Raw genomic sequence first — 20,076 nt, forward strand, 5'->3', positions numbered from 1 at the left:
GTGACCGTCAGATGCGGTGTCAGACCGTGCCTGACAGATGCGGTGTCAGACCGTGACCGTCAGATGCGGTGTCAGACCGTGCCTGACAGATGCGGTGCCAGACTGTGACCGTCAGATGCGGTGTCAGACCGTGCCTGACAGATGCGGTGCCAGACCGTGACCGTCAGATGCGGTGTCAGACCGTGCCTGACAGATGCGGTGTCAGACCGTGACCGTCAGATGCGGTGTCAGACCGTGCCTGACAGATGCGGTGCCAGACCGTGCCTGTCAGACGTGGTGTCAAACCGTACCCGCCAGATGCGGTGCCAGACCGTACCCGTCAGATGTGGTGCTTGACTGTAGTTGTCAGACCGCTGCAGCAACCAGGTGTTGGACCCGGCTGTAGTCGTCAGGCGTTATGGTGTACTGTACTCATGCGATTACTGGGAGTGGCTGTAGCCCGCAGACATGTCCTTCATGTGTCATTGTTGTGGAGCTAGGCAGGCGAGTCCGGCGCGGCCAAACCGGAGTGGGGCCGGGCTCGGATAGGAGAGTGGAGGTCGCCAGGCTAAGCGCTGGGGATCAGATCTCGGTGGTGCGGTCATCGGTGATGCGGTGAATCGCGGTGATGCGGATCGACGCTCTGTACCCGCGGCACTCTCGTAACCTCGCCGTCGTGTCATTTGACCACACAGCGCATTTCATATTTGTGTTATGTGTTATTGCCGATACTGTGGTTAATAATATACGAACTGATAACACGAGTTTGGAACGCGGAACGACGCAGATTTACGCGGAAAGTCTCGTGAGTCGTTAGACGAGTTCTATGCCCGTCATCGCATAGCAACGCCGCGACGCGTACACATATAAACAAGTTCTTATCATCACTTAACAGGAATGCTGGCTAACGATCTGTCAACTTTGGGCACATAAACTAAGATTGCCTTGATTTGTGGCAGCATCATTACAGAAACTGCCGTCAGCCTCCGAAGTCAAGTGGGACGCAAACGTCGTGATTATGCGCGGGCCGTTACAGAAGTGCTGGGCCGTACGCTTCGTAACAACGCAAGTAATTATTCGAAAGCTATGTCCATCTCACCTAGAGGCCCGACCCGACCAAGACCAATTGGCGGTGTCCACAGACCGCGGTGGCGAGGGCACGGCGCGCGTGTCACGGTCAGGGGGTGGCCAGCGACGCCTGACCGTCACATCCGTCACATCGCAACAAAGACGCATATCACTGGGTGGCGTCCGCACAGTCGGCCATCGGTGGGACCGGCCGTCGCCACGCAGCTTCGCCATCCACGGGGGACGGGGGTCACCCCCTGTGTACCAGCACTCAGCTGGTGGCCGCTCAGCCGCCATCAGCTGGTGTGAAGAGATCCGGCCCGCCACTGGAATCTCTCCGTTAAGCACGCGATTCATCACGCAGGATTTAAAATAATGAGCCGGTGTTACGATCGGGTTCGCCGACAATTACTGGCACGGCAGTGCGGCCGCGTCGGTGATCAATCCTGGCGGGCCCTGGCTCCCGTCCCGGCCGCTGCCGCCGCCTCTCACATCGGGCCTGTCACGTGACGGCAGTGGCGCATCGCCACGGGCACCGAAGCGCGGCGCTGCCACCGGCCGGCACCACATGGACGGGGTAGCTTCCCAGGCTCCTGGTGGCTCTCTGGCGGCGGTCACGTGGCACACCGTTCAGCATCACGACCAACGAGAGCGGGCGCCAGGCGGGGCGCGGCGCTAGACGAGCACCTTCTGCTTGACGTCGAGCCAGGGCCGGAAGACCGGCAGACTAGCCGGGTACTCAGCGCCCCGCTTCCTCCTCAGGGTGCCGTCGGCGTTGCGATAAGGGTAGGAGGCGATCATGATCGGCAGCTGCAGCTTGATCTCCTTCTCCAGGTTGTCCGGCTTGATGATGAACTGCAGTGAGAGGCGTGGGTGGTCAGGACAGCACGCACCGAGCGGTCGCTGCGGTAGTCGGTTGTCGTGCGGTATGTTACAACGTCAATAACTCGACATGAATTGATACTGAGCTTTGTCTTTTCATTTTTGTGGCCGGCCAGATTCACAGGCATGCTTCTCGTATATAATGTAAAACAACGCCCAAATACAGTACTCAAAGCACCCGAAAATATATCCTGGCGGGCGATATCATTCCATTACAACCTATTTATTCAAAATGACATCTTCAATAGCCGAGTGGGTACTTCAACGGTGTAAAGAAGCACTATTTCGTATACATTATGGGAAAAACTCAGCGGTTGAAGGCTGGTCACGGTCACGGGCGTGAGTACTAGCTTTGATTAAAAAACAAAGGCGCGTGAAAGATAGAGAATGACACGATCCAGAAGACTCTAAGCTCTAATCAGCATCCAACTTCACAGATGCGCTCAAACTGTGTATCAGGTTAGATCGGCAGTTCTCTCTCTCTCCCCCCCCCCCACCAAAAATAGCATTGCAGTTGGTCCGGCACCAGACCCTTACAACCCATGCCCGGCGCCATGCTAAGGGGTCCCCGAAACAAGTATCCACGCGGCAAGGACGGCACCGATGTTCTTGACCTCGCATTCGGTTGAGCTCATTATCACTCGCCCTGATTGGTTGGGTTGCGTTGTTGGGTCGGGACCATTAACCCTCGTTTGGGGGGGGGGACCTCCCGGGGTGTTGTGCAATGCGGCTAAATTTTCAATAGCCTATTGTCCATCTTGTGCGACACAAAAACACCCTAAGCTCCATCGTGTTGGTTCGGAAACGCCAGCGGGACGCATCGACCTTCAACCATCTATCAGTCTGCGTTATGAAAAGGTGAATCAGGGCGAATGGTAAGGTTCTTGGCCATAGCAAGCTCTATAGTGCACAGTTTGCAGGGCAGTTCCGTGCACATGGTGTTAGTATGTGGGAGCTAGAAAAATTTTAACGCTTAATCCGAACCTTTTGAATGGATGGATTTCTGGGATCAGAGCTCACGCTAAGCAGTGCTTGTGTGAGCCCTGACCCCTACCATCCGATCGCGCAATTCCAAGCCAACGGCAGAATTTGGTGTCAAAAGACGCTCGCATGCTTCCGCAATACTCAATATATATTTATATATAATATATATTGTATCTATATTGTATAATATTATATTATATTACACATATATAATATAATATACATTATATATAATATAATAAATTGTAATATACATTATATAATACAATACAATACAATACAATACAATACAATACGGCACGGTCCGTCCTACCCCCTGACGTCGTCTGACCTGATGGCGGCCGCTGCTACCGGCCGCAGGCCATGCCTGTCAAGGGCAAATAGTCAACGCCTATAGCGACTCAAGCCCATCCCGCCACGGGCAGGTGGATCACGAGGCAGGCGCTCTAACCAAATGAGCCATTGGGACGAATATCCTGGGTTTCTTTAGATTTGTTTGTATTTGTGTGTTTGTGTGATTTGTGATATGGGACGTGCGATGTGCTTTGTGATCTTTGTGGCTGACTGTTTTGACATCGCTTCTTTGTCGAAGCATGCGCAGGTTCCCAAGATTTCTGTCTTTTACGTTCCATATGAATTCCAACGTTCAGTTTCACTTAACCTTGTTCAACCACGACCATGAGCACTGCTTTGAAACACGCCCTCGTATACCAATGCGTATACCAATCAATGCTGTACAGCGTCGTTTATTCATTGGGTTCCATATGACTACGCAGTCGACGCGCTATAAAACCCAGCTGATCAACGTCATTTAACCAGTATATTCCAGATCGTTCATTTCGACGTAGCTCATAACACTGAAACAACCTAGAAAACTTCGACGTCGCACTTTCACGTCAATTCGCGGTGACACCGATAAACCACGCCAAACACGTATGGCATGACGGACGTGTTACTGATGAATGTATTTGCGTGACAGAAATCTAGGGAGCCTTTGGTGTCTTCGTCTTTTGTGGCGTATTTTTTAAATCGGCCTTGCATGCGATGCGTGATGAAACGGCCCCGAGCAAGTGTTTTTCCCAAGCCGCTACGCCTACAGCGCCGTGTAAGCCCTCATCCGCCGCCGGTCCAGCCAACCCTGTCAATGCATCGCTTCAACGCAGCGGCCCTGCCCCGATCCGTCCGGAGCGACCTGCCTCAGACCGTCCGGAGCGACCTGCCCGAGCTGCCAGGAACGACCTGCTCAGACCGTTTGGAGCGGCATGCCCCGAGCCGTACGGAGCGACCTGCTCCGAGCCGTCTGGAGCGACCTGGCCCGAGCCGCCAGGGACGACCTGCCCCGAGCTGCCAGGAACGACCTGCTCAGACCGTTTGGAGCGACCTGCCCCGAGCCGTACAGAGCGACCTGCTCCGAGCCGTCTGGAGCGACCTGCCCCGAGCCGCCAGGAGCGACCTGTTCCGGGCCGCCAGAGCGACTTGCCCACCATACTTCGGACGGGGCGCCCGCGGCGCAGGCCCCGCGGTCCTGCGGCGGCCGCATTCCTGGGCGGTCGGCGTGCCGGCGCGGCTCGGGGCGGTGGGCACGCGGCGTGTGTCGTTCGCCGTTTACGACTGTGTGCGCCCGTTAGCGGCCTTCCCCGGCCCACACCCCACCGCTGCGACCGCCTGCTGACGGCCGCGACGGCCGCCGCCCCCGGCGGATTCCGGCCGGTCCACACGGCTGGCGCGTGCCCGGGCCCGGACACATTCGAGAGGCGCCGTGCCTCGGACCGTCTGCTCGAAGCTGGACACGTTAGCAGACTGCGGGCGGGCGGTCCTCCCAGGACCGGACCCGTCTAACGGTCTAGCCGTCCGGCGGTCTCCCAATGCCCGGACATGTCTGCTGAACAGGGCCCTCAGATGGTCGTCGCCTGGTTTGCGGTTCGTCATGCTGACGGTCACGTAGATGGCGTTATTTTCCAACATGGGCATGCACGTTCACGGCGGTCAGCTAGCTGGATGTCACGCTTTCCTGCCCAGTGACGAGGTGATCCGCCCTAAGGCTACGAACGGCCTGGAACAAAGCCAGACCCTCGAGCCCGTTTCCATGGGTAGGCTCCTTCAGGTAGGTCACAGGGTGAGGATCCGGCAAGCCCAGTCGCATCGGCTCCCACGAAGTCGGCTCCCCAACCGGGATTCCGCTCAGAGGGGACGTGGGGTGCGGTGGCACAGTTTGAGGTAGTGCCCAACGTCATTTGCAAGACCTGTGATCACTGGCCAATTACGCTTGTTTACGAGCGCCGTGCAAATAGGACGGTTACCATAAGTGGGTTGGGAGTTATGGCGATTCACCGGTGTGCGTGCGAGTGTAGCGCGCCACCGCGCAGCACGTGTTTTCACAGGACTGAACGTGTACGTCGGTGCAGCGATGTTCATGCTCTTCCAACACACATACTTTTCATGGGCCAGCGGGTGTGTGCACCCATCAGCGATGCGGGTCGCGTTCACAAACACTGCAGTCATTTCGCTGGGGCTGAGACTTGGGTGAGTCATGAGGCTCGGTGAGTTAGTCGAACATGGGTGAGTCACATTTCAGGCTGCAAATGTGCAGTGACGTGCTCTTTTATAAATTATGTTGGTTAATATATACACCTAAGCATATAACTATATATATATATATATATATATATATATATATATATATACCTATATACTGATATGTATACATATATATGCATATATATATACATGTATATATATAGCATATGGTGTACATGTCTTCCAAAGGGAGCAGTCACTGTCGTACTCATCATAGTTTTGGCTTTCAAAGCACACGGCATGGCAGTCTTGATGAGAAAGTACTGCGCTCTAAAAAGGCACCTTCATAATGTCACGCACGCCAGCATGCGACGTGGCGATAGGGCGCTTCGAAAGCTGGACGCGTTCCAAGCGGTGTGCACCTTTCAGCGACCCTTTTTGGCCGCGTCGTCCAAGCGCAAGCTGAATTCAAATGAGCACGCAGAGGTTTCGCCAGTACGCGGACGTACCCCAGCTCGCCCGAGTGGATGGAGCGTAATGAGCACGGTGCGTGTCTCTGTAGTCAGAGGCAAACAAAAGGACCATAAAAATGGAAAGTGCAAACTGTGACAAAGACACAAAAGATGAAAAACGAGGACAGCAGAGGAAAATCAAAGGAGATGGAGATATGGAAAAAAGAATGTCTGGAGAGACGTGGCCAGCTGTAGGGAGAGGAAAGGGAAAGCGAGCAAGCCTGCTGTAAGCCAAACCGCACTTCCGGTCGGCAGCGGGTTCGGCCAGGAAATGCCCGGAGGGCATAGCGCCCCTCGAGCACGTGAGGACTGAGGCGGTGGTGGTGGTGTAGTGGTCACAGGGCTCAGCTCTGTACCCGTCGATGCTGGGTTCAAGTTCCGGTCACGCCACTACTGCGTCTCACGTGACACATAATCAAGGCTTTTGTGTTGAAATGGTTCTGGCGGTTGAGACGTGCAACTACAATCGTGGCATTATTATAGGCATGCTAGCACGCTTCGTGCTGTTTCGTCATGACTCATCGGGAGCAGCCCTGGGTATATCCTAAAATAAGTGCTGTCACCGACTTTTGTTTTCACGGCACTTGTCTGATTTTCATAAAAAAACAAAAATGCATCATGATCTTAAGCCGTTTCTTCTGTTCTGGGTCCTTTCTACTGATTTTTACGACGTGAGATGATTTTAAACCAAGGACGAAATAGCCCTTGTGGCTCCTTTGGCCACTAATCATGGCTCTGATATGCAACTACGCACCTGTCATACTTAAACATATCTCAAAGCCATCTCATGTGTGATATAAAGACAACAGATAAACTTTAAACATGCAATGGTGTAAATCAGTCAGAACTGCGGACATGCAGGTTGCTTTGCGTGATGTCAAGAACAATCTGTATCATATAACCCCGAAATGTGGATTACTCTCACGCTGTCTGGATCTCGCCAGATACTTACGAAGACGTCATACTGGATCTTAATGAGATGGCACCCGCGGAGATTAGTGGGAGGCAGGGGCGGCACGAACAACTGCTCGTTGTTCCAGTCGTCCGTTTCGCCGGCGCGAATCTTGCCGCGCGTTACCCTTGACAGCTCTCTCCTCTCGGTGTTGACGATCTTGCTCCGTGACAAGTAGTGTATGGTCTGGAAAAGGAACACATGCACCTCGGAACATATGCGGAACATGTGGAACACAAAGTGCCCTCGTTAGTTAACACGTCCATTTTCATCCGAGCGCTTGCCGCAAGAAGACCCTTGGGAAGAGACGCGCGCATCGGGAAAGACGTCAGGTTTGTAAACCACCTCCGCTCCGCTCCCTTCAACTTAGAGGCATTCAGTGCCCGTTGTCTGGGGGTGCAAGACAGTAAACTCCCTGGGGCGAAACTAACATAGGTCTGCATACCCATGAGCCTGAATGACTCTCAATGTAGGGTAGAAATGAACCAACATTCATCAGATTTAGTCCCAGCTGCCAACATCAGAGTTCTAGATACGACCAATGGTGATACGCTATAAAATGCATGTAAACGAGCCCAGGTATCTCCTAGCCTCCCTGTCAACTTCTTTGAGCCCCATCTCTGACTAAAGAGTAATCGACGGGATAGATATCGGCAGTTCGCCGACGTGACGAGAATGCGTGCCCGCCGGGTCTGAGTCGTCTATTTCTATCATCTTTCACTAGCAGACCATGCTGATGGCAGGCAAAGGGACGTCCTACCGCCGACAAAACAGAATTCGAGGAAATGTAGTCAGGTTTTACGTGTTCGTGTGGTAAGACAAATCACCGCTAAGTAAGCGCATGCATCAACACTGACTTACGAGGGCCTACATACTGTTAAACGGGCTTCAAACACATGCTCTGTAACCCAAGCGCCATATTTTCCGGCCGGGGAGGTCCGCTGGCCGGCCGCTCATAAGTAATGCATGGGCGACGCGGAGTCGCAGCTGTTCAGTATGCGGCTGGCGGTGGCCGCTCAGCGCGAGCTTGACCCGGCTGCCACCAGAGGGCTCGGCAGAGGGCACCGGCCCGGCACGTGCCCGTCACTCACTCGCCGCACCCGGCCGGCTTCATCGGGCTAGCTCAGCTGCAGTGTAGGTGGGTGTCCATTTAAACATGGCTGCAGTTGTGTAGGACCGTTGACGCGAATGTGTCCTTCACCATGAGTCGCATAGTGTTCCTGTCATTGCAGTTTTCCACGAAACAGTGATTCCATACAGAGCTGGATTATATTTCATCCATGGTTCAGCGCATAGTTATTTAGTTATGTGGCATACAAGGCGGACAGAAACTTTTACTGGACAGGTCAAAACGCAAAACTGCACGTAAACCAAGGTTTGTGCGTGTGTTTTCAATACAGGAATGATCAGAGCTTGGGAGAAAATTAGTGGTAATTGTGAAATGCCTCACCAGATCACAAACAAATAGTGGTTTAACATTCAAGCACATGTTTCAGCCATATCAGAGAACACGCGACTCATGACGCGGCGTCACGTGACATATACGTGAAGCTTTCGGAGAGTAGGACGCCGGACGCGTCCGGTATACTGATAGTGCGGAGTAAGCGCCCTAGTCCTTCCCAAAACTAAGTCCACGGACTTCTAGCTCCAAGGACATTTGTGCCCTTTAGCAAAACAAAGCAATCAGAGACGGAGCGCGGACTATGCCGGAAGGGACATGCCCGAATGTGCTTGTGCACGGCGCACGCACATCCTCACACCCAACAGCATCACGATCATGTTGTCAACAGAGAGCAACTCGAAACGTGCACTGAATTGGCGCTGAAAAGGTGCAGGCGTTAACGTAACGTAACGTAACATGACTTTATACGCTCCCCAGAGACACATTTACACAGAAGAGGAGCAGTCGTGACGTGTGCTTACTCGAATGTCCCGCCTAGATTGCTACAACTAGTATGCCTCAACTTTGGTGCAGCAGAGTGAAACAATACCGTGAGATTATTTTGGAAAGCTTGATGAATTTATCGGACTGGTTCCAAGCCCTATTCGCAAAAAACATGTCCGCTTTTGTTCCATATGATCACGTGAGTCGTGTCCGCGCACAACCTCCTCCATAGTTATTGAGATTAAAGCACCTGTCTCACATAAAGACAGCGATGTTTTCATCAGATCAGACAGCGACATCATCAGCGGATCAGCAGACTAACATAATCAGACACCGGCGCGGCGGTGTGGTGAGCCTGGCCAGCGCTCCATCGCTCCCGGCTGCCCGGCCTCCCGGCTGCCCGGGGTCGCAGTGCACCCAACCTCCCAGCCGCCCGGCCTTCCGGCGCGCCCACCTCTCGGCCGTCTGGCCACCCGACCATCCGGCCTCCTGGTGCACCCAGCCTCCCAGCCGCCCAGCCTCCCGGTGCACCCAGCCTCCGGTGCGCCCAACCTCCCGGTGTGCCCGGTCTCCCAGCCTCCCGGTGCGTGCGCGCCATACTGCCCGTGTCGCGAGCTGGTGCACGCCTAAATTAACCCCTGTTTTCCGCGTAAGTGGGCTAATGTGCGCCTCTTTTATCGGGACGGCGGCGCCAGTCCCGAGCGGTGCATCCATCACGGCGCCGGCTGGCCGTGGAATGTTAACCGCTGCAGGAGAGCCGTCGGCCGGCGTCAGCCGGGCCCGGCCGGCCGGGGTCAGCGTGGTCGACCTGCCACCCGGATACGGCACCAGGTGCCCGGTGTCCGAGGCTGGCCGGGGTCAGCGTGGTCGACCTGCCACCCGGACACAGCACCGGGTGCCCGGTGCCCGGGGGTGGCCGGTGTCAGCGTGGCCGACCTGCCACCCGGGCACGGCACCGGGTGCTCGGTGCCCGGGGTGGCCGGGCGACGCCAGCACCGGCTGGTCACGCCCACCACAGCTCCTGGTCACGAGCCGGGCTGGGCCCACCCGCCGCAGCCACCGCTCGCCAGAATGGCCGCACCCGCTGTAGCGGGCTTTAAACAAGCTTTTCACACCTCAATGTCAATGGAATTAATAGGCCTTAAGATTAGCCGTAGACGATATTTTTGAAATCATGGAACTGTTGAAACGATACTACAACAATAGCGTGCTTAAAGATTTGTTGGTGCCCTTTTCCAGATGCATCTTTTCTCTCGGTCGATATCTAACAGTAAGCCTCACATGGTACCGCACGCCGCATGGCATAAATATCTCAAGCAATAAAACGTTAAGTGGTGTTTCATCAAGACCGAGATGTGCTCCTGATTTCCAAAAGCTAAAGATATTACTCAACGATAGCGCTTAAGGTTCCAGATGCCTCCCCAGCGAGCGGGATGGTGATGTTCAGTGAGTTTATGTGACAATTGCTGTCTCATAACACAACTAGCCAGTAAAAAGTTCAGTCCAGAAGAAACTTGCAAGCCAACCATGCAAGTTTACGTCAGTAAACAAGTAACTTAAATCCCACCATTTTCAGACCTTTTCATTTCCAGCTGCACAAATAATCACGACTGGCGTGTTAACTCTTAAACGGGTCATGACAATTTATGTCTACATTTTCAGCGTTCGTACCTGACTACAAAGCCCGGCCGTAGCACAGTGGTTGTGTTCTCAGGTCAGCATGACTTGCTGTTCTACACGTTAAACTCTGTGGGTTTGCGCCGGCTCCGACAAGGTCAATAGCGCATACCTGCGCCTGGTGAGAGACTCGTGCCGCTGTGGTCGGGGCCACTCGCTCTCAGCAGACCAACCTCTGAGAGGCAGACGTCAGACAATGGTCAGGGGGAACGCAGTACACCGAAGATCGAAAGACGGTAAGAGTGTTGCTATCAGTGGTGGTCGATGAATGGCTCATTCTCACCTCACGGCACCGCTATGCGTCGGCTCCCACCGAGATCTTTCGATTAAGGTTCGCTGTCTCTACCTAGATCAGGCGGTTATTGAAGGAATCTGCAAACGCGGGTCAATAGCACGTGTGTTGATAGTTGAAAGTTGATAGAAGCCAGATAGTTGACCAGAATATGCCTGAAGCACGTTGTGACTAGTATGACGTTTACTGCATATATGGCTCATGACTTGAAGATTTAGCGTTGTCGCCGCACATCGCAGTGTCGCTCCCGGCCGCCTCTGCTCCCCTAACGTTCACAGTCTGCCTAGGACGCTGGGAGTCCGGTGGGTGAACCCATCAGATCTGTGCATTTGAACCGTGAACTCATCCTCAAAACGGACATAGTGCGCTGGTGCAACGATATTAGTGACTTCGATAACACGCAAGTAGACGGGAACTGTTCAGTGGCCGGGCGATAGTGCTGGGAGCATGCCATACAGGCATGACCTGAGCCAGAGAATGCAGCGTTTGTTAACTGACACAACGCTCACTTCGGCATGCAAAAGTAGATGGCACTAGCTTTGCGGATCTGCTTTGCCCGAAAATCTAACTTCATCGCCTGTAACTACACACAATGACGTAATTATACAACACGATGAATTCACCAAAAAAATACATGAATTTCATTGAGTAATGACAGCCAAATGCTAACATGTGAACAGTTCATCTGCATGCAGCCGGTGGCTGGATCCGTACCTCGCTGAGACAGGCGGCCGTCTTCTTGATGGTGACCTTGCTGTGGTTGGTGACGCTGGCCCATACGCCGATGGTCTCTCCAGGGACGTAGCCGCCGCGGTCCAGCCGCACCCGGCACACCACGGCTCCCGCCGTCACGCACGTCAGGCCCAGCTTGTGCTCGATCTCGCAGTGGAAAGGTTGCTGTGGAAAGCGCGCACCGGTCAGACAAGACAAGACAAGACAGCAGCGGGGCTCCAGCCAGGTGAGAGGGCTGCGGGAGAGGCAGCAGCGGGGCTCCGGCCAGGGGGGCGGGCACGGACAGGACAGCAGCGGGGCTCCGGCCGGGGGGGGGGGGGGGGCGGGCACGAACAAGACAGCCAGCAGAGGCTCCGGCCAGGGGAGCGGACACGGACAAGACAGCAGCGGGGCTCCGGCCAGGGGGGCGGGCACGGACAAGACAGCAGCGGGGCTCCGGCCAGGGGGGCGGGCACGGACAAGACAGCAGCGGGCTCCGGCCAGGGGGGCGGGCACGGACAGGACAGCAGCGGGGCTCCGGCCAGGTGAGAGGGCTGTGGGCGAGGCAGCAGCAGGGCTCCTGCCAGCGGGGGCGGGCACGGACAAGACAGCAGCGGGGCTCCGGCCAGGGGGGGGGGGGGGGGGCGGGCACGGACAAGACAGCAGCGGGCTCCGGCCAGGGGGCGGGCACGGACAAGACAGCAGCGGGGCTCCGGCCAGGGGGGCGGGCACAAACAAGACAGCAGCGGGCTCCGGCCAGGGGGGGGGGGGGGGGCGGGCGCGGACAAGACAGCAGCGGGACTCCGGTCAGGGGGGCGGGCACGGACAAGACGGCAGCACGGCCAACTGACGGGCTAGCCCGGCTGTCCGGAAAGATCACGTTTGTAAGACCTGTGGTGACGAATCTTTTGTAGGGAGGATCCATCTGGGGGAGTGGTCAGCAATGTTTCACATCCGCAGTATACAAAATTCATCCCAAAGCGTATGTTGGCTTTGATCACGTCACCGATACTAGCAAGCATTCTGCTTGCCTTCGGGTACGATTTCAATAGCTGCAAACCACATAACTGTAACCACAACACGAGATAAGTCAAGTTGGAAAGCGATGTTTATCTAATCGATTGACAGCACCAGCCACGATGTCGATAGCATCTCTCACAGGTGATTTGCGCTTTTTAGATGTCGGAGCAAAGGCCATAACCAACGGAATCGAAATGACAGCACGAAATTGAATCGTGTCTAGAACAATGCCCCATTATTTAGCTCAGCGCAGAGTTCCTTCGCCTTCAGCTGTTGGCGCAGAGTCGGTGCGGCCCAGATTTGGATGACAGCTAAAAATACCACAAACGCACCATTGAGTTGCTCAAAGCAATTCATTGCCAGTCTGAGCTGCGCTGGTTCATACGCGGGACAGGAGCTCGGAAATCGGGAACCTTTGAGTGAACTGTTGGGTGCGGATGCAAAGTGGCCCTGATGCCCACGTACCCTAAAATATCGAACCACCGCCATCATTGAGTGAAATACTCAGTCAACACGGCAGCTGTGCACGTACGCAATTGGTCCCACATTCCACCAGAGTTTCCAGTCCGGCACAGTGTATGATCCTCAGTTACAGCGTGGGAGATGCTACAGCTGTCTGTGTCTGGACCGAGCCGGCATCGGTCCTCGAGCGCCGCTCAGAGCCATCGCCCATCACCGCCCTGGACCTCAGAGCCGCCGCCCGCTACCGCCCTCGGTCCTCGAACGCCGCTCAGAGCCGCCGCCCGCCATCACCCTGGATCTCAGAGCCGCCGCCCACCACCACCCTCGGTCCTCGAGCGCCGCTCAGAGCCGTCGCCCATCACCGCCCTCGGTCCTAAAGAGCCGCTCAGAGCCGTCGCCCATCACCGCCCTGGATCTCAGAGCCGCCGCCCGCCACCACCCTCGGTCCTCGAGCGCCGCTCAGAACCGCCGCCCACCACCACCCTGGACCTCAGAGCCGTCGCCCGCCACCGCCCTCGGCCCTCCAGCACCGCTCAGAGCCGCCACCCCATCACCGCCATGGACTTCAGAGCCGCCGGCCGCCACCGCCCTGGGTCCTCGAGCGCCATTCAGGGCCACCACCCACCACCACCCTCGGTTCTCGAACGCCGCCCAAAGCCACCACTCGCCGCCGCCAGCCGGGCACCGGTGTTTAACGAAGCGTCAAAAGTTAACCAAACCCGATAATGACCGCCCTCCTGACGAGACGCCGCGAACGATGGAAAAACATCCTCCCAGACATCTCTATCACACCACACGGCCTACATGGTGGGCATGGTGTGCGTGGACGTGGTGTTGTGCGCTGGTGGCGCCCGCGTGCAGACAAGGCGCAAGCGCGCAGGCGGTTCGGTGAGGTGCAGAAGCGTTGCAGTTCCTATCACTCACTTCAGACAGTCAGCAAATAGATAAGTCACCACTTCCACCACGGCTATCAGCATGGAAGCGCCACGCCCCGAGACGGGCAGTCAGGTGGACAAGCCGCAGCTGGCGCTCCACTCCGGGCACTAGGACGCCGTTTCCGCCACCGCCGAGATTTGGTCGGTGGGAGGCCGGGTAATTGAGTCGCTCACGTCCACGCCCGAAAACCGACCGCTGTTCCGTTAGCAGCAGCTGCCGTCCGAAAACGCTGCTTGGAGCAGCCATTACCAAAATCGCACCGCCCCGCCTCGGTACTCGAAATAAATCGCTACTACGCGTCCTCGTTTCCTTTCACCCGTGTTTGCGGCCTGATTTTTTGTCTAACGCGCGCCAAAAGGCTGACCATTTCCCAAGGAGCACACCACGTCATTAGCGCCGTGATAATCGACAGTCGAGCAGCATCTGGCCGACACTGGGCAGGCGCCGAGCGGGCCGCGCGGCCAGCAGACAAATTCGGCGTGCGGCCGGCGACCGGGGTCGCGGGGTCAGCAGCCGGGGCCGCCTGGCCAATCAGGACTCGCCCCGGGCCGGCGTGCCCATCTGACTTGCAAATGAGACGCTTCGGCGCCGGGCCGGCCCGGGCGCTGACGGCTCACCGGTCCGGCGGAGGCTGCTGCCCCGGATGCGCGCCAGAGTCCCCCCCCTCGCCCGGCCGGCCGGCCGGCTCTCGAGGCACGAGCGGTGAACCAGCCGACCAGAGGTGCGCCAGAGACACCCCCCCCCCCCACACTCCTAGATGGCCGACTCTAGAGGCACGAGCGGTGAACCAGCCGACCAGAGGTGCGCCAGAGAGCCCCTCACCCCCATCTGGCCGACTCTAGAGGCGCGAGAGGCGAACCAGCCGATCAGATGCTTCCGCGTGCGGCAGATCTACCTCGATGCAAATTGCTTTACATTCTTGATGTGCTGGACCTTGTCTCTTAGCCCCTAGACGGCATTAGTCTTTTGCAGACGTCAGCAGCCCTCAGCAGGAAATGATCTCTGCTTTTGACTTCGTAGCGGATCTCGCGTTGGCCCGAGGACCACGGAACATCTGAAGCCATCACAAACCAGTTGAAATGCTCGTCTTTCTTGACTCATGAATATCTTATTTGCGGTTGGAAGTCTTCATCATTGAGAAATTACATAAGTTCTATTTACTCACTGCGTGCTGCATGTGGGTAAACCCTGCATGGCTTCAAACCTAAACCGTTATCTCGCAGGTGTGCACATAACGTATGACTACGGTTAGGTCTGTGGGGCGTCTCGGATGCATGCTACAAGAAGTGAAAGAAGTGATGCTGTGCAATGTCACGTCAAATTGCTAGGAATAACAGTCTGTCTTCCAGTCGGCGGCAGAGTGTGACGCAACCTGCCGGTTCCTCTGACCCACCGCCAGCACTAAAGGCTCCAACAGCCTGCCGGCTCCTCTGACCCACCGCCAGCACTAAAGGCTCCAACAGTCCGCCGGTTCCCCTGACCCACCGCCAGCACTAAAGGCTCCAACAGCCTGCCGGCTCCTCTGACCCACCGCCAGCACTAAAGGCTCCAACAGCCCGCCGGTTCCCCTGACCCACCGCCAGCACTAAAGGCTCCAACAGCCCGCCGGTTCCCCTGACCCACCGCCAGCACTAAAGGCTCCAACAGCCTGCCGGCTCCTCTGACCCACCGCCAGCACTAAAGGCTCCAACAGCCCGCCGGTTCCTCTGACCCACCGCCAGCACTAAAGGCTCCAACAGCCTGCCGACTCCTCTGACTCGCCGCCAGCATTGGAGACTTCAGCAGTCTGTCAGTTCCTCTGACTCGCCGCCAGTACTAAGGCTCCAGCAGTCTGTCGGTTCCTCTCACTCACCGTCATCACTGGAGACTCAAACAGTCTGCCGGTTCTTCCCACTCACCGCCAGCACTGGAGGCTCCACATTCAGATCGATCGGGTTCATAACGATGAAGACCTGCTGGTTTTTGTGCACGAGCCCGCTGTCCTCCTTAATAGCGGCCTTGCAAAAGAACTGGACCCAGCCATGCTTTCCCAGGAAGGTCGACGGCAGGCCCAGCGGCAGGCCCAGCTTGAATGGGAAGCTGTGAATGCCGGCCGACAGCAGGACAGGCGCGTGTCCTGCAAACAGAGGAGGCAGGCGGTCAACATCATATCCGTGAAGTTTGCTGTGCATTAGGCAGTTTATTTAGTGTCGGGCTCCATTTTGGCCGAAATCCGTCACATGGCCCGTTACGGCGTAACATCACCGAAAATCTGACGTATGCTTTTCAATATCACGTCCCCCTCAATGTTGAACTCAAGGCCAAATTACAGGGAGATTAATACCACCAAAAATATATCATCCTATTTCGGTTTTTAAATGATAATATTCACATATGTATGGGCTAGCGTTCGTAAAAATACTGGTATCTCAAGACCATTCTTCAATTCGATTGACCGAGAATTCCACATCGCCCCAAAGTTACCGGCCGATTTTTGTCCTCCGCGCATAAAATAGCGTCTGAAAAGAAGTACTGATCTCTCATGGTTACCATTCAAGGTCAAATTCAGGCTGGAATGATAAGGAATTCGACATCACCCAAAAGTCACCGGCCAATTTCAGATTATTAACACGCGCTGGGGTGGGGGTAAAATTGACCCCCCGAAGGTTTCTCCGGAATGTTTTCCGAAAGGCGTTGGTTTTAAAATTGGCATAGCCACGCCAAATTTGGCGTAGCTGTTCACAGTTAAACAGTGGATCGTCTGGCATCAAACACTTAGATGCATTTTGTAAGGTCGCTGACCTATGGCAGGTGAAAGTCAGGCCATGGTTTCAGCGAAGACAATTTCTATGGAATCGTTCAATCTGATCCAGCAACGGAGTGTTAGACGAAGCCATACATTTCTGAGCTATTTTTCGCAACAAAAAATTGAATGAACAAATCGAATTGATCTAAGGTCATGTATGAAAGTCATTTCAAGGTCAAAACCAACCCGTTTTATTACTCTAGGGCCTGTTGTATGGAATAGTATCTGGTGCTCATTTCAGGTTCATTGATAATAAGAACCACATTATACGCCTTCCATGAACTTCTTAATGGTCAGAATAGGTAACTGACACAGAATGACCCACGTCAACATTTGTTTTAGGAACATACCACCCAGCGAAATCTTTGTCGCTTATTCAAATGGAAATCTCAAGGCGGTCCTGTAAAATTTTGGTCACCATGACCGTCAAAAGGTCAAGCAAGGTCACTGACCTTAAATGCGCACGTGAACTTTTGCTTAGAACAGGTATCTAGGTTCTAGGGAATCTTTGGAAACCAACCTGGAGATTGGCCTTGTTTGACCTTACTTGACTCGAAGGTCATGACCTAGGAATCTCAAACTTTGACCTAGGTAAATTCACGTATACGTCAGCACACCCTGTGAATTTGGTGTCTCTTAGTTACTGAGATCTCAGAGGGGTCAAATCGACCCTCTAACCCGAGCGAAGGGTATCGAACCGACCACCCAGGCGCGTGTTGAGCATCAGAATATCCACCAATGCACGAAATAGCGGCCGTCAAGAAATCGTGACCTTTCAAAGCCACCATTCAAGGTTAGATGATCGGCAATTAAGTCACCGGCCGATTTCAAAATCCTAAGGATGAGAATCTTTCCCAGCGCATAAACTAGTGGGCGCCAAGAAGTCATGAACTCTCACTTCTCTCTTGAAGTCTCACTTCAAGGTCGAATTCAGGTTCAAATGACGGGGAACCCCACATCACCCAAAATGTTCCGGCCGATTTCAGATTTACAAGCATCAGAACATTTATCAGCGCATGAAGTAGCGTTCTTCAAAGAGTCCTGACCTGTGACGGCTGTCCTTCAACTTCAAATGACCAGAAATTTCAAACCGTTCAAATCTTGTCAGCCAGTTTGGGATTCTTACGCATCAGAATCTCTGCAGCGCATAAACAAGCGCCGTTTTAAAAATCGTTTGGTCTCTCATTGTTACTCTGCTCCGGTCTCGTGATTGACTGATTGATCTCATGATTGATTGTATCACGTGATTGTCTCTCATTGCCACAGACATCGGCCGGTAACTTTCGGGTAATGTGGTGTTCCCAGTCAGTTGACTTTGAAAAATGACATTAAGAGGTCAGGACTTCTTATAGGACGCTATGTAATGAGTTGGTAAATATTTTGATCCTTAAATACTCGAAATCGGCCGTTAACTTTTGGGTGGTGTAAAATTATCCGCCAATTGAGCCTGAATTCAACCTTTAATTGTGAACTAGAGGGCTCAGGACTGTTATGAGACAGGACTGTGACGGACGCTAGTTCATGCACTGGTTGATATCCCAGTTCAGATTCAGTGCTCTCGTTCCAGAATTGACCACGTGACGTGTTTCCAGCGAAATCAGAGCTCGCTGCTAAATAAACCACTAAAAAATCACTGACGTCACGTGTACGTCTACGTTGCTGGAAATTAGCCTGCTCTGGCTCGCGAAAGCATTTAAAAACCGCTGGGCAGCTCTGCAAGTGTTGACTCTGAAGAATATCTCTTCTGAAGGCTAAATACGCCTGCGCACGTTTGTGTGACAGGCCAATGCGGGCTAGACAACACATCAATGCAGGCCGCTGCCTTAAAGTCGAGCTGCTGGTAAGTGGATGACTGAACGACCTGAGTACTTGAAGTAAAAAAGATCCCTCTCCCATAGTATAAGCTGTCCCTGTTATCTCTAGCCAGCCAGCTCACTGCATTTATCCCGGCGAGTAGACCCAAATGGCGTGATGAAGGGCATCATACAACAAACTGAAGCCAACAAAATCATGTGACATTTACATGCGCACACTAGTGCATGTAACACAGTGCACTTCAGCAACTCGTGCAAGACTGAGTTTTGTAACCGGCACGGCGCGATATTAATATCCGCTGTCTTCTGTCGAAGCGAGCCGTTCTTCGGCCCTTGAGGCAGAGCTGTCATACTGGCGCGGGGAAACTTGCTTATCGTGAGACACATCAGCTCATCGTTCACACATATCGCGCTTTTGTTGAGCAGCGTGAATATGGCCTGTTACTTGTGCCTACATAATTAATGCGTCAAACAATGGATAGCTTCGAATGATGACAGTTTCGTGCTTTTCAGAGCAAACAACACAACATTTGGAGACGGACTGCTCGTTGCGGGACGAGGCACGACAATAATTTTACGTTAGATGAGTCGGCATCGTTTTAATACGCACGTTTCTAGAAGTACCCAGACATCGCTGTAATGGTCTCCTAGTGATCGATGGGATATTGGAGCCTCCTGTCATCACGTTCGGTCTGTTGTTTAGCCGTCGTCGTCACTACGTCTACACGATGCACCTGAGGCTATAAAGCGTCGCCTGCCTCCCAGCGTGGCAGGAAGGCTGAGCGCCGCCAGGAATCAAACCCAGCACTCTCGTTATTAGGTAGGTAACATACATATAACTAATCCTCGTTCAATTGTGCGTTTATTGCGAGAGGCAGCTTAAGTGCTTAGGATGAAGTGTCATAACATTGCTGCGAATGATAATTATGCAAAGTCCGCTTCCTGCGTAGGAGAAAAGTGCTGCAGGGTTCGTGCCGGGGCTTCCGGACATTAGGCCTGCTGCGGCTGCCGCAGCCGCCAGCCCCTTCAATTCAAGGCTATCAGCTTTCATGATAGCATCGACCTTTGCTAAGGCTCCAGAATGGCATACGGCACGACACCAGAGGCCACATCCCGTCACACTGGACGACAACAGAGGCCACATCCCGTCACATGGGACAACAACGGAGGCCGAATGTTGTCGAAATCTAGGACAGTGGGCGGTCCGCCGTCAACGTCCAGCGCCGGTTTCCCTTTGCCTGAGTGTGGGGTAGACGTGCCGACAGAGTCGGCCCGTCACGGTCCCGGGAGTCTCAGTCTCGTCACCACGGCGTCAGCACCAGAGACTAGAGCCAGCGGCTGGCCGAGCGTCCAACTGTCCAGACCAGCGGCGGACCGAGGGTCTAGCTGCCCACGCCAGCGGTGGGCCTAGGGTCTAGCTGCCTAGACCAGCGGTGGGCCTAGGGTCCAGCTGCCCAGACCAGCGGTTGGCATAGGGTCTAGCTTCCCTGACCAGCGGCGGGCCGAGGGTGCAGCTACCAAGACCAGCGGTTTGCCCACCGCCCAGCTGCCCAGACCAGCGGTGGGCCGAGTGTCCAGCTGCCTAGACCAGCGGCGGGCC

General features: G+C 54.6%; 1 protein-coding gene across 1 annotated transcript in view; it reads right to left on the bottom strand.

Annotated features, from left to right (window-relative positions):
• Positions 1-1,306: 1,306 nt before the first annotated feature.
• The window catches only part of LOC119103933 (arrestin domain-containing protein 17-like), a 33,140-nt gene continuing 14,370 nt past the window's right edge, over positions 1,307-20,076 (bottom strand). The window contains exons 3-6 of the mRNA XM_037227633.1: positions 15,776-15,993; positions 11,463-11,645; positions 6,895-7,080; positions 1,307-1,902 (exon numbers count right to left, since the gene is read on the bottom strand). Of these exons, the coding sequence (XP_037083528.1) occupies positions 1,723-1,902; positions 6,895-7,080; positions 11,463-11,645; positions 15,776-15,993 (767 nt within the window). The 3' untranslated portion in view covers positions 1,307-1,722. The remainder of the gene's footprint in view (positions 1,903-6,894; positions 7,081-11,462; positions 11,646-15,775; positions 15,994-20,076) is intronic.

The sequence above is a fragment of the Pollicipes pollicipes genome, unplaced genomic scaffold (genome assembly GCF_011947565.3).
Source record: "Pollicipes pollicipes isolate AB1234 unplaced genomic scaffold, Ppol_2.1 Scaffold_5724;HRSCAF=6776_pilon_pilon_pilon, whole genome shotgun sequence".
Lineage (NCBI taxonomy): Eukaryota > Metazoa > Arthropoda > Thecostraca > Pollicipedomorpha > Pollicipedidae > Pollicipes > Pollicipes pollicipes.